The sequence below is a fragment of the Neospora caninum genome, chromosome X (genome assembly GCF_000208865.1).
Source record: "Neospora caninum Liverpool complete genome, chromosome X".
NCBI classification, from domain to species: Eukaryota; Apicomplexa; class Conoidasida; order Eucoccidiorida; family Sarcocystidae; genus Neospora; species Neospora caninum.
This window is the reverse complement of record NC_018396.1, coordinates 3,172,299-3,186,892: the sequence shown is the minus strand read 5'-3', so window position 1 is coordinate 3,186,892 and position 14,594 is coordinate 3,172,299. Positions and strand designations below refer to the sequence as shown.

At 52.5% G+C, this 14,594-nt stretch overlaps 2 protein-coding genes across 2 annotated transcripts; one reads left to right on the top strand and one right to left on the bottom strand.

Moving 5' to 3' along the window:
• Window positions 1–821: 821 nt before the first annotated feature.
• Window positions 822–1,503, bottom strand: NCLIV_048500 (conserved hypothetical protein; the record flags this gene model as incomplete). Its single annotated transcript, XM_003884402.1, has 2 exons — window positions 822–929; window positions 1,276–1,503. 2 exons carry the CDS (start codon window positions 1,501–1,503, stop codon window positions 822–824), a joined length of 336 nt encoding a protein of 111 aa, XP_003884451.1.
• A 4,461-nt stretch (window positions 1,504–5,964) lies between these two features.
• On the top strand, window positions 5,965–14,154 carry NCLIV_048490 (conserved hypothetical protein; the record flags this gene model as incomplete). Its single annotated transcript, XM_003884401.1, has 13 exons — window positions 5,965–7,036; window positions 7,627–7,676; window positions 8,285–8,441; window positions 8,841–8,941; window positions 9,411–9,555; window positions 9,944–9,972; window positions 10,158–10,202; window positions 10,342–10,442; window positions 11,236–11,318; window positions 11,927–12,013; window positions 12,864–12,911; window positions 13,545–13,690; window positions 14,092–14,154. 13 exons carry the CDS (start codon window positions 5,965–5,967, stop codon window positions 14,152–14,154), a joined length of 2,127 nt encoding a protein of 708 aa, XP_003884450.1.
• Window positions 14,155–14,594: the final 440 nt, after the last annotated feature.

The following is a 14,594-nucleotide window of genomic DNA, read 5'->3' as shown; positions in this document are numbered from 1 at the left end:
CAAAATGGCTAACAATCCAGAACCAATGAGGTATGCTGACGCGGCATTTTTTGCGCTCCGAAGCCGGATCCAGGAAGGGTACGGAAAGAAAAACAGTTGTGGCCGTTTCAGTGCAGATCGTCACTTTCCTCCGAGAATCGACCGCCACGCTGCCCCTTTTTCAGTACCAAATTCGACTTGTTTGTTCCAAGTCAAGGAAGTTGGATTCTCTTGAAAAGAAGGGTTTGCCGGCTAGGAAAAAAAAACGCAAACGGGTAGCAAGGTTCCGGAGAAACAGAACAGAGTGTTGTAGTGATTATCTTGGTGACGTCTGTTCTACTCCATTCATCTCTGGTCTCTCCGCAATGCACGCACATGTGTCCGTCCACATCTGCCTCGCTATAAACACATATAATCTTCGTTCTTCGCCCTCTTCTGCTGTTGCATACGTATATTTTGCACCTCCTACGCTGCTGAAAGGCCGATCCATGTGTTCGTTCAACCATCTCTACTTCTCGAGCCCCTTACTCCTCTACCATCCAATCAATCGAGAACTTTGGCAGGCACATATAGAGATAAATATATTTGGCGTTCAGATTCACCACACCAAGACCTCTAGTTGATCTTCCTATTGGACTTATTGCGATCAGAAAGAGGGAAAATCTTGAGAGAACAATGCAGTTCCTGTTCTCAGGCTGCGTTTGCAAATGTTTGCGTTGCAAGGCAACGAATGGAAGAGGACTGTTCGCAAAAAAAAAAATCAGGTTTCTGCGCACCATAGAGGGGAACACTGTATGCCTGTACCACAAAGAATGTTTTCCCGACAAAAAATTGTTTTTTGACTATTCTTCGTCTTCAATCCGAAGAGAAGCCCTAGGGGTGGGAAGGCCGAGATCACGACGACGGGCGTTCTGGAGCACTCCTTGGAAGTAGTTGTTCTGATTCTGAATCTGCGAGAGTGAAAGAGAGATCCCGAAAAAAGACACATTGGCATGAATCTACACACAGTTATGAATCGCCGACACACAAGCAAACACAGTAGGATACACAGAGACACACAGGTACGTGCTTGCACGAATAGCTTCACTCATATACCTAATTCCTCTCTTTTTCCACTGTGTTTTCGCGCCCTTCATACAAGCACCTACAGAACCACACCCTACGAGTTTTGCAACGGGTTGTTTGTTCGTGACGCTTGAGCCACTCAATCCAACTTTCCCTCTCCTCCTCTCCGCAACAACCACGTCATGCACTTCTATATCCTTCTGGTCTCCTTTTCTCGTTCTTCCCGCTGACCTGGTTGACTGCCGTCTGGGTCACGCCGCCCTGCTGCGACAGTTCGGTATACTGGCGAGCTAAGTCCTCTTGCCTCGACTCGGTAAACTTCAGATAGAGGAGACCAACGAGTCCACCAAGAGCAAAAACTCCCCAGGACAGCCACGCCGTCTGCGCTCGCGTGCGATTGGGGAAGTAGCGGTAGTTCGGGCGTTCAGGATCAAATCGGCGAAAGCTTTCGAAGGCCATTCTGTGCGTAAAAAACGAAGAAACGGATAGAGGGGAAGCACCGCCAACCACGAAGAGCCAACACAGGTGACAAAGACGATCCAGAACGGTAGCGAAGAAAAAGCGCCTACACCCGAAGAAAAATTGGAGGAGAGAGAAATATCAACGAGCGGAAAGAGAAGAGAGGACCGGTGAGACACAGGGGGGGGAAACCGGGACGGAAAGAGAAGGAAAGAGAGCGATATGGAGACACCGGACGACGCAGAGATTGGCATGCAAGAAATGCTCGAAAAAAGAACGGCCCCGACATTCCCGTTAAATGCGACGAGGTGACGTTACCGTTCGACTGGAAATGAAGTGTTTTGTGATTGTCGACTCAGCGAAAGTTAGAGGAGAGAGCAACCAACAGTAAATACAGCTTTTTCGCCTTTCTTTCTCGTGATCTTTCCAATCATGAAAGAAACTCCCAGACTCTAAGAACCTAAACGGACCGCCGTTCGATGTGCGGCAGCGTGTCGCCGCTGTGCATGCGTTGTGGACGCGTCCCAACAAGACATTCATACGCTCGGCCGCTCTCGTTTTGACCCATTGTTTAAAGTTGAATGCTTCTGCTCAAGGGACCGCCACAATCGGCAAAACGATAAAGGACATGGGCGTGAAGCGACCTAGTTCTCCTTCGAACAGAAAGGAGGAAGTGGTTAAGATGTAGGAAGCCTAGTGAATTTCACGCGTTGCGTAGGTACGAACCCAAGCAGATAGCCGCGACAAGCGCTCTGAAGGTTAACGCTTGAATCATCTGCGCTCTGTTGACTTGTATCCAACTCGTTAATCGCATGCCTATAACACGCTTGAAACTCCTCTCGTTCGAGGTCCTTGCACTGAAGACACACTCGTAGTTCGACCTGGGCTGGCAGTCCGTAGGACCATCGAACTGGATGTATGCGAACAGGAAACCTTTCGACAAGGCCACAGGGACACGAAACTCGAGTACAAAGACCCGATGTCTGGCAGATGCGGAAATCTTGCAGTCCTTCACTGTACACAGGCAAGCGAAGGGAAGACACGGACGGTGACGCCACGAGGGCACCGGCTGTTCACCGGCATTCCAGGTCTGGCTGTATTCCGAAAAAAAATAGCTGGAAATCAGGACTTTTCAACAGCTGAAGCGGAAGGGGCTCCGTCCACTTTTCCACCAAGAATTGAATCCCCAAGCTACTCACAGAGCTGCGGAATTTTCTGTTCTTCATCGGCACGCCAGGGGAATCCGCTCTTTTCCGCGTAGCACACGGCTCTGTTGATCTAGGTCGGGCAAACCATACAACTGGACTCTCCACAGAGGATTCCATATCCGTTCTTTCCACTCCGAAAACTCGAAATGCATCTGTACTCCTCAGTCCCTACGTGTTTCCCTCCTCTCGTGTGTATCCACTTAACTCTATGTTGATTTATATAAATATGTATCGTCATTCAATTTGTGTACCCATCTGTACAGATCTCCAAGTATCCATGTGTATGCTTCTACATCCCGTCTTCTCTAGTCCGTGCAGGTTATACTCGTATACATTCCCCCTTCCACTATCCCTATCACTGCTTCCGTTACCGGGTTGTCGTCCTCACATTGTAGGTTGTGGGTTGACTAAATTCGGCATGCAAGGCTTTCTTTGGTTCGTCTTTGCTCCCTTCCCAGATATCGATGGAGCTACGGCGGTTGCCTCCTTTCGCGACGCAGGAAACCCCCCAGAAAGCTAGTGTTCAACGGAGCGATTCCCATGCCGTTTGCTGCTGCGGGTGCGCAGAAACTCGTTGGTCCTGTGTTTCAGAGAGTGTGATTTTGAGGGGTGTTTGATCGGACCTCTTGTTGACCTCATGCCAGAACCGGCGGTCGGTTGCGGAAAATGGGAAAGATGGGGCGCGGCGAAGGTCCGAGGCGAACGGGGGAAAGCTCACGGCGCAGGCTTCGTCTTCCAACCGGCACATCTGTTGCTTTGAACCCTTTTCTCCAGAGAAAAGGGAAAACTGATCTCGAGCGGGCGGGACGAGAACGGGGGGGGGGGGGGGGGGCGAAAGCGCTCCTGGACGATGGAGCCTCGTTTTGCTTGCTCTCTAGGGGGAGCAACCGGCCACGCGTGTTAAATCGGCCAGGTGGTTATGTCCTTCTCTTCCGAGTTCGCGGGGCCTGTCGGACTCATGCGCTCCAATTCATCTCTCCGTCTCCGCCGTGAACCATTTCAACGGCTTTTGCTGGCTTGGTGTCTCTCTGTCCGGGGGCCGAAAAAGGGTGACGGGTAAGTCACACGAGAAGCCCGCGACGCCACTGACATTCCCCTTCCCGCACAAAGCGCCTCTCCTTGCGTGAGCGGCGGTCAGCCTCGCTACCTCCAGTCTGCTTTCCTGTTTCCCCCCGCTCGTGTCCTCTGGCAGATGGCTGTCGCGAAAGTCCACTCCCCCAAAAGGGAATGGCTTCAAAGCACTTTTTGGGTCCGTGTGTACTGAGGCCTCGCAACCAATCGCGTACACCACACCATTTAGGCCCCTCGAACGGAGCCGGACTCGCTTCACGCTCTTGCTGACGTTGCTCGCTCTTACCGTTTCAAATTGTTTGCAGGGATTCCCTCTTGTCCACGAGGTTGTTCTACCGCCAGTTCTCTGCCCTCTTACTCTTCCTTCTCGAACGACACTTGGCTTCCGACAACGAGAAGCGGAAAGTCGTGTTGCGTAAAGAGAGAGGAGCTCGTTTTCCCGCGTCTCGCAACTACCTTACTGCTCAGTGTCTTGCAGAGGGAAACGGTAGACTTCAAACCTTCCGCGTGCCTTGGGTTCTTCATCACGGTTGCTCTGCACACAGCTGGACGGAAATCCGCGAGACTTCAGACATCCTCGTTTCGATGTGGAAGGGTACGGCCCGCGTTCAGTTTCCCCTCGATATCGTAGCTTTTTTGTTTCTTCTGGGATTCCGAGCCCTTTCCGCCTCGACAGTGTAAAACTGTTGTAATACAACCTATAAAAGGCAGTATAAAATGTAATACAAAGAACTGTCTCGACGACCGGTTGGGGGGAGGCGCAGAGAGTCGTGCACACGCGGTCGCGCGACAGCTTTTCAGTTAGCTGACTGCTAGTTCCTCTTTGAGTCCTTTTCACCGTTCTCTTTGCTCACCTTCACCCCTCTTGCGACAGCACACACAGACTTTCCGCGTGTTCTCGTACGTTCCGTTCGGCAGCCAGAGCCTCCGCTTCGTTTCCTTCGCTCACATGGATCAACCGCGCTGCCATCCCGTGCGAACCGCCGTAGCGCAAACACCGTGTCAAGTTTCGCGCGACAGCGCTCGAGGCGGACTGGCGGGCTGCCGTCTGGGAAAAGTTGGAAAGGACAGAAAACCCGAGACTGGACTGTTTTGTCGGTCGCTTTTCCCAGGTCCATCGGGAGGTGACCCGCGTGTGCCGTGCGCCGATCCGCCCGGCCTTCTCTCAGAGACAAGGTGTCCAGATGGTATTTTGAATGGAGGCGCCGCGCAGGGGCTTTTTCGCCTTCTTTCGAGGAACGAACTGGAGCCGTCCGCATTCTTTTCGGCCTTACACGAAAATGCAGAAACCTACATTTCCTCTCCGACGCAGATCCTGCGCAAATCCGTGTTGCCTGGCCCTCGTCCACTGCAGCCCCCGCCGTCGGCGTGGATAGCGAACCCGGAAAACCGCCCTCATCCGCCCTCGTGTCTCCCTTCGTCCTCTCACGCTCCTTGGGCGCCCAAAGAAGAGAAAAGGAAACCATTTCGTGGCAGGTCTCCTGCTCCGTCCGTTTCCTCTTCTTCCACGGCTTCCTCTTCTCCCCCGTGCTTTTCTTCTTCCCTGACTTCCTTCTCTTCTTCTTCTCTTACCGCCTTTTCTTCTTCCCTGACTTCCTTCTCTTCTTGTTCCCTCACCTCCTTCTCTTCTTCTTCCCTCACCTCCTTCTCTTCTTCTTCCCTCACCTCCTTCTCTTCTTCTTCCCTCACCTCCTTCTCTTCTTCTTCCCTGACTGCCGTTTCTTCTTCCTTTACTTCCCTTTCTTCTTCGGCGGGGGATGGTCTTCGTCATTTGCCTTTCAGGCATACGTTGTTGGGCACACAGAGGGAAGGCGCAGGAGACGGCTGCGGTTTGTCCGGCGGGCCCTCTGAGGAGAGCCCCTCGTTCGCGCGGCCTCTGGGGAAAAGGAATGGAAGCTCGCGACGTCATCGGCAAGGGAAGCCGGCGCATGCTCACTGGCGATCGCCACCGCGAGGCCTCTTTCTTGAGGCAGGTTTCGTGCTCTGCCGCTGTGGGCGGCGTCGCTCTGCTCGCCCTCTCGGAGGAGGGCCAGCGTCGTGGCGAAACGGGACGCCGTGGGAGTGTCGAGACGAGCGGGAGAAGATTCTGCGACTCTCTCGCCCTGAAGTGGACAGGAGGCGACGGGAGAAACGCGCAAGGAAACGGCAGCGGCGGCAGCAGCGGAAGAAGCAACCGGCCAACATGGAGACCCGCGTGTCCCCGTGCTCTTCGCTCGAGCCGATTCGGCGCCGACTCAGAGTGCACCAGCTGTCGCCTTCGTCGTCTGTCGAGCGCGATGCTGTCCATACAGCCGAGGAGAAAAAGCCGGCATGGCCCCGCGAAGAAGGCGACGCTGCCGAGGGGAAAATCGGCCTTTGCGAGACTCCTCCGAAACCCTGGAAGCGCCTGAAACGCGCCGTGCCGACCTCGCCAACTCCCCAGCCACAGCTCCCCGACACACGCGAGGAAGAAAAGCCGGAAGCGAGTCTCGTCTGTTCTTCGGAGGCCTCTCCCTCGTTGGGTTCTCCCGTTTCTTCTTTGTCTCCTTTCGGCGAGAAACCCGGCAGGAGACTCGTGCGGCCGATCAGGACCCCCAGCAGAGACACTTCCGTGAGCGAAAGGTTGACAGAGAAAGAGGGAGAGGGGGAAAATGCGGGAGAGGAAAAGGAGAAAGACGGAGCGGAAGAGAAGGAGAGAGACGAGAAGGAGAGAGAGAGAGGGGACAGAGAGGGAGAGAAGACCAGTGAGTCAGAGTCGACGTCAGTCTGGAGCCTGAGCTCGCGAACTTCGCTCTCTTCCGCACCGTCGACCTGCGGTGGAGGAGACGAGACGAAAAGGACGGTCCGGAGGCGGCTCTTGGGGGGTACGTGCCGCAGGAAAGTCGGGAAGAGGAAGGAGGAGCGTCGCGCCGGAGCTCGGGTTCGCGAGGGAAGCGAGGCTGACAGCAGAAGAAGCGGGGGCCGGGGTCTGAGTGGAACCGCCGCAGCGAACAGGCAACAGCTGATAGAGCTCGCGAAAGAAAAGAAGCTTGCTGAAGAGAAGAAGATGGCTGAAGAGAAGAAGATTGCTAAAGAGCAGAAGATGGATGAAGATGCGAGAGAGCGCGAATGGAGGGACGCGCTCGAAATTCGAAAGAGTCGCCTGTCGGCGCTTACAAAACGCGTTCAACGCAACTCGCTCAGGGCTCGGTTCGCGCACATCGGCGTCGACATTCAGGATGAAGAAGTCCAGAAGGAAGAAAACGAAGAGGCCGAGGAACCATCAAACTCTGGGGGTAAGTGGGCAGATTGCCTAGGACGTCCTCTCCATCAAACTTTTGTCTCCGTTCTGCGTGGAGAAGCAAACGTTTCTGGCCATGCGTCACTGCCTCGATGTGTCTGCCGGGGTTCTCCCCTCCATGGCTGTCTCGCTCTGTTTTTTTCCTCCTTCTCTTCTGCCTCCAGACATATCTTTACATAGATGTGCCTACCTATATGGATCCATATATAGGCATCTCTCCGTCTACACATACTCTATATATGTCGTTATTTATATGACGTGTATGTTTATAAAGGTGATTACCTGTGAATATGTGCCTCTCTGCACGTTCTGCGCCATCGTCCTTCCGTCTGGAGTTGCGACGGTCACGCGTCACATGCTTTATGATCTTGAAGTCTTTTGCCCATCCATTTCGGGTTTCGCGCACGCCTCGACGCACCCATTTCCTCTCAGCCTACCTTCCACCTGCGCAGTCTTGTACGCGCATCTGGTACGCGTCCGTTGTGTACCGACGTCCCGTTGGCTGACCGGATACATGCACGATACATGCATTGGCGTTTCGTGGCGTCACGACGGCGCTTGCCTTCTCTGGCTCTCGTGGTGCAGAACATCTTCGTCGCCGAGGCAGCGGAGCGCGGCCGACTCCTGGGTACCGGGTACGACTCTCAAAGATATCCTGTCGGTTTCCGTGCTGTCTTTCTTGTTCTTTCGACTTGAGTAGTTCTTCTCCCCCCTTTCGGCTCTGGTTCCACTTCTTCGTAGTCTTCCCGGTGCTCCTTTCTTTCCCCGTCTGTCGCTCTCGTTCTGTTTCTCGTCTTCCCTGGCTTCTCTCCGTCGTCTCTTCTCGTCGTCTCTACGTCCTCTGGTTTTTTGATTTGCTTCTTCGCGTCGCCTCTTCCGACTGCGGGTCTTCTGTCTCTCTTTTCACCCTCTCGCGGTTGCCCGATATTCCTCTCATCTGTCTGCGTACAAATGATCCGCGATCCCCAATATCTCAAATCGAATAAACAGAGACATTATAGTAGCTAGGATACTGGATATGACTCCAGTTTGTTGATTCGTCAACAATTTATGACTCGAAATGTAGTCAGTGGATGGGTTATTATTTGGCTATATAGTATAATCTTCTCTCCCTTTTGTCTTCCCTGCTTCGTCCGTTCGCGGTTCTCCCCTCGAGGGTGGCTCGGTTTCGAATGTCTCGCCGCAGCTCGAAGTTTGCTTCGGTCGAGCGTGTTTACGGTTGAGGGTTTTCGCGTGTCCTCAGTTCCTCGCCTTCGCGAGCGACATGTGTCCTCGAGGGAGACGGCGCCAGCGTGAGGCGGAGCGCAGCGTCTCTCGGAGCGACGCAGAAGAAGAAAGCGACTTTATTGTCGAAGACGGAGAGGGAGAAGAACAACCAACTGGAGACGACGCGAGCGACGGTATGCTCAGAGAGATCTTAGATTTTCTCTCGTCTGTCCTTCCCCGTCTCTGTCTCTCTTCTCTCTCTTTTTTCTTCTTCTCGCCCGGCCTCACGTGCCGGGGGAGGGGAACTGAGAAGATATCCCGATAGCGAAAGTGCTGGATTCAGTTTGCTATGCCTTTAAGGAAAGAGTTCACACGTCGACCTAATGTCTAGGCGTTTCTCGTTCTTTTTCTTCGTTTGATCTGTGTTCGTGTCTCGCTCCCTCTCCGTGATTGACGCTCGCTTTGATGTCAGCCGTTCCCTCGCACCTTCCAACGTGAGACTAGCCGGCTCTTTTTTCACTTTCTTTTCTGTGCGCTCTCGCCTTCTCCGTTTTCTTTTGATTTGCCCGGGCTTTGCTGGCCGCTCTCTGTAGAAATTCTCGCCGACTCGGAGGAAGAACTGGACACGGGACAGGAGTTGGCGAGGCGTGCGAGCTATGAGCGCCGAGTGAAGAGAGAATCCGACCAAAAGTTGGTGAGAGAGGAAGTGGGACAGCCGGGAAGTTCGCATCTATAATACATAACCAAGTATCACAGCTGAGATGCACAAATGGACATAATTAATCCTTGTACGGTTTGCCCCTACTTGACTCCTTTTCGCGTCTCTGCTGTTTCATTTGACGCGCCGGCCTCGCGATTCGCATGCGTTTCTCGAGACATTTACAAAAATAAGATCACCCCTGTATGTCCTCACATCCGCGTGCACAAACCTTTCTGCATTATATGTCTGCACGTGCAGTCCATCTACACAGACATTTCACATACAGATACTTACATATACATATATATATATATATGTATATATATACATATATTTGTATGACTGGCGTGGACATGAGTCGCCATATGTATCTGCACGTGCATGGATGCATTCAGTTATTCCTCTGCACATGTGTGTATATATGTGGGGCGTATATTACTTGCCGCGGTGGTGTTTGTTGCAGGAGGAAAATCTAAAGTTGGACCAGGCGTTTGCGCGATATGTCCAGTTTCTCGTCTTCTCGCTCTTGTCGCCGACGCTGAACTGTCCCTTCCCCACTGGACCTGCTGACCGCCGCGCCGCATGCATGCCGAAGACGTGGCACACGCGTAGGGCCAAACGCAGGCAGAAGGGACCAGCAGAAAGGGAGGCAAAGGAAGAGGGTGGGAGGTCTGAATCGATGCCTCTTGCGACGGGTTTGGCTGTGTGATGTCGCGTTTGTTCATATCCGTGTATCTCCTTACAGCCACGTCTATATGTATGTATCTCGATATATGGAGGCGTATTTCTCTGTCCCGCTGAGTGTGTGAATGGATGCACATACATACACGCATATATATGTATATGTACATGAATATGCATGCATGTACATATGCGACTACTGGGTGTTTTGTTGCTGGACGGCTGTCCAGATGTATCTATCTGTAAATACACTCAGTCCGTAGACGTAAATGAATGGCGCGTGCTTGTAGGCGGTTGGTCTTGTGTCATCCTCAGGGAAGTTGCCGCGGGATTTTTTTCTGACGGTAAGACTGCCGATTTTAACGTTTTGGGGGGAACCGCGTTTTCGCCGCGTCCCTCGTTTATGTGGAAGCTCCGTTCTCTGCGAAGTCTGCTCGCGAATCGCGAATGGCAAGAGCAGCTACGAAAAACAGAGACGTTTGCGCCTCGTGGGAGCGCAGTCTCTGTCTTGGTCTTTCCCTGTTCTCAGGCAGTGAAGAAAATCGAGGGCCTTATGCCAGTCATGCGTGCAACGGTGAGTCCGAGCTTCAAACGTTTCACCTTTTTCAGCGCATATGCAGATCTGAGGACGGGGCGAAGCGACAGAGTCCAGGGGGGGCGCGCTTCGACATGCGCTGTGTGTGTGTTTTCTCCGAGTTGTCCTCTCGCTGCAGAAGGAGACGACCGCTTTTCCTACTTGGCTAAAATTCATTTTGAAGGAGCATCCGGTGTGCACGATGCGCGAGCTAGACAAGACAGTCGACATGGCGCCTCAGTAGGTCGTGTTCCCTTCTTCGCTGTTTCTCGTGGTTTCTCGTTTCCTCTCTCGGCCTTTCTTTTTCTCTCTTGCGTTTGTCTCTGTCTCGGAATAAAGTTCGCACCAGCTACAGGGCGAAACGAAGCATCTCTGGAGTCGAGTCGAAAAAGCAGGGATTCCCGAGACACGCGGGTGCTGAGGCCCCGCGGCGCTCGTGTGTACCAGACTTCTCCTTCTCAGCTGGAGATCTCTTTTTGGGAAACGTGTGTTGCGTGTGTCGCGAAGGCAAAAAAAAAAGTGAACGCCTTCTGGCCCGAGGATCCCCCCCCTAGCCGTCTGCGCAGCTCGCCTTGCGCAGCGCCTCTACACTGCGGCTTCTAAGCCGAGGTGCTTTTTCCAGTTTTTTGTCCAACTTTCCGACGCACGGAATGGCCTCAGCTTCTAAACACGAAAAGGGGGCCGGCGTTTCCTCTCCCAAGGTGTCCGTGTGAGGGAGGCTGGCCTCAGGGTCTCCTCTCGGTTCCCCGCTAGCGCTTCACTTCTACTTCTTGTGTGCTTTCTGATCTGCTTCCTCTCGCCGTCCAGCCTCTCTCTCCTCCCGTCTCAGTTCGCGTCTTCCCCTCCACGTTTTTCCCGTGTTCCTTCTTTTCCGTCGTCTCGGGGGCTTCTTCCTTGTGGAGCTCTCCGCGCCCCACTCTCTCTTCTTCGTGCGCTTGTCGGCTCTCTGCTGCCTTCTCTCTCTCCACTCCTCATGGCTTTCCGGGTGTCCTTTTCCGCCTCTTCTCTTCTCGCTTTGCGCTTCTTTCTACAGATCTCCGCTGCGGTGTGTCGTCTGTGGGCGCATGAAGGGGACACGGTACTGCGTAGTTCTCGAGGGGCCTGTGTACGATTCAGGTAACACCCACCATCTCCGTATATAAGGCGATACGCCCGTCCGTCCATCTACGTGTCAAGTGGCTCTTCACTTGTACTTGATATATATGCGCCGATTCGACTTGGGCGTGGTGGCGTAAAGACATGTCTACGTCATCGATAAACACATTAGCGTCCTAAGACTCATGCTCCAGAAGCTATGTTCACTTATATATATATATATATATATATATATATATGTATTTATTTATATATTATGTGCACATATGTGTGGATATACGTGCAAAGATATTCGTGTGTCTACGTGGTTTTCGCGTTCGGGGTCTGGTCCTTTTCTCACCGTGCGTAGGCGTATAACGCGATACGGTGGCGTACTTCTTCGTGCATACAAAAACACAAGTGATTATATGTGCATGCATCTGTGCCCAACGTAGGGATTCGTGATTAGACACAATACACAAGTGCGGTTCCACGCAACTCCCCTGCACCTTGTCTTTGACATACTCTGAACATGTGCGTATGGAGATGCGTACCTCACGTATACGCATATATATATATATATATATGCATCGGAGTATTTGTATGTTGACGTCGCATTGGCAAGCGCTGTTTGCCTTTCGTGTTCTTAGATCTTCTTTACCAAGGGGAACTGGGAGAGTGGCACGTGGCCAATGGTCTCGCGTGGCTCGGGCGAGATGCCTTCCCATATGCTCCCGGTGAGTTTCGTTCTTTCTAGGGAAAGTCGCATCCTCCGATTCGATTCCCCGGTATACAGTCGCAAAGACAAGAAACGCTGTCGCGTTTCTTGTCTTTGCTTTTTTTCTGTCTTCTGTCGGGCCTTTCCTTCTTTCTCTTTTTTTATGGGCTCCTCGCCCTTTGCTGTCCGGCCGCATCTGTGCGTCGAAACGTCCGTCTGACAAGTTCGGACACGTGAGGGGGCCTGCCGCAGCAGGGGATGTCTCCGGTGTACTGCAGTTTCGTTCTTGAATCCTTCTTCTTTGCTCTTCACTTTGTTTTATTTTGCGACCAGACCCCGTCCAACAGAAGGCCTGCGAGCAGTCAAGGAAAGGCAAGTCGTTCTTGATTTGGCTCCATTTCCTTTTCGCCTTCGCCGCCCCCGGGTTGGTCTTCCGTCTCCTCTTTCTTCTTTTTTGTCTGCTGTAGTTCCTCCAGTGTCTCTGCTCTCTGCTCGAGTTTCTCTTCTCTCCGTGCGTCCCCCCACTGGTGACCGTTCTCTTTTCTCGCGCGTTTCCTCCTTTTCTGTCTTTCGTGTTTCCTCTCTTCTCCCAAGACCCCTGTCTGCCTGCGTGGATGCGTTTCGCATGTGTGCATGCACCTGCATATACATATGCATATAGTTCTTTTTGTATGTGAATGGGTATTTACGCGTGCATGCGAAACAAACGTGTCATACGCATTCGTGTGAGCCCGTAAGCAGACGCGTGCCCCTCCGAGGGCAAATCTGTCGCAATCAAGTCGGTGCATGCGGGTTTTTTCCGTTTCTGTCGCTCACGCAAAAGTGTCCTTTTTGCGTGGGTTCGCTTCTCACGGCTCTCTCCTTTTCAGATCCCGTGTGGGACTTGCTCAAGCAGGAGGCAGAAGAAATGAAACTAAGTAAGTTCCCTTTCTGGCTCTTCGCTCTCACCCTCGTTTCCTTCTCGCCCCATGTCGGTGTCCGCTGTCTCTCCTCTGGCCTCTGTCTTCTCGTCTGTGTCTGCTTTTCTCTCGTTCTCTTGTTTCCTCCCCTCTTTCTCTCTGAGGCGGTTCGTACACCTTTCTCTCGTTTCCCTGGCTCTATCTCTGAAGCTGCGAGAGCAAAGGTTCTCCTCTGTCAAGTTTTGCCTGTGTGAACAGCGAAGCGCTATCGCGGGAGACGAGGAAGAGAGAACCAGCCTATTTGCCCAGGTGTCTTGGAGTTCGCCGTAGGTGCGTTTTCTTTTTCGTTCCTCTTCAGCTCTTTTCCCTCAGTGGGCATTCGCTGCTTCCTCAAAACAGTCTTGCGTGGTCAGGGGCAGATACCCGACGGAACTGCCTTCACCCGGGAAGACACACGGAAATCAGAAAATTCAAATACACATCGAGACTTAGATCCGTCTCCCTGATATATTTGTTTCTGCATATGTGTATGTATATATAGGTATCTTTATGAACAAATTATATATATATATATATATATATATATGCGTGCGTAAGCGTGAGTGTGGAGTTTTTTCATAGCTGTATCCGTGCGCGTTTCTCTGCTCTCAGGGAAGCATTGTGGTCAGCAGGTCCGGGCGTGGCACATGGTTCACCACTTTAAACACCGGTTCTTGAAGTTCATGCACTCCACGATCAAGGAGTTTTCTCCGTGTATAAGGCGATACCCCGAGAAGGTCGCGGAGATCTTTGACGATGTGGGTCTTGGTGTTTTCCTTTCTCCGAATCACGCGATGGAGGCGCAAAGTGACATTCACAGACTGCATGCGATATGCATGTGTCGAAATCAGAGACACAAGGATAGAGGGAGATAGGGAGACGAGCGTGTGCGTGCATGTGCGGATGTCTTTATGCACCGGCATACCACCCACGCACATACACGTACTTGATTGCATCGCGTTTGTGTGCCTATTCATCTACCAAACCCATCAGCATAAATGTAATATAAATAGGTGTTCGTTCATGTATGTTGAGGCACACATGTCGAATATTCATTTACGGATTTGTAAAAGGGCGTGAGGCGCCTCTGAAATCGGCCGATGGAGATCCATGTATCTCTTTTTTTGTGTGCACCTCTACGTGGTGTTCCTGTGTGTAGTTGTGGAGGAAGCAGTGGTACGAGCAATGGTGCATGGAGGTGAAGAACCCACGAGCGACTTGAGTTTCCCAGCAAGCGAAAAAGGGAATGGCGGCCGAGTTCACCGTCGCCACACGAGAGGAAGAGAAATGAGGCCTTTCTAGCCATTCAAGACATATTGCTTTGGTGACCCAGCAGAAAGGCACTTTGCTCTGTTCGAATTGTCATGCGCCTGTCGCGTCATCTCCGTCTCGGGCCCTCCCTTTCTGCCGTATCTATTGCTATCCGTCTGTCTCGGTCATTTCTCTTTGTCCTCTGTGTCGGAACGCGTCCCGGGTTGTGCTCCGACCGCCGTTTTGAAAGCGGGTGAACGCGTCCGAGAAAAGAGGGAACAGAAACGCAGTGGCTGCAATTGTTCAGATTGCTGAAGTCTGCGCAGGTGTGTCGAACTCGGTACAACTCTTGGTTGGCACGGTCGCATTCCTCTGGCCGTCGGCACGTGTTTCGAGGAAGCCTGCGTTGCC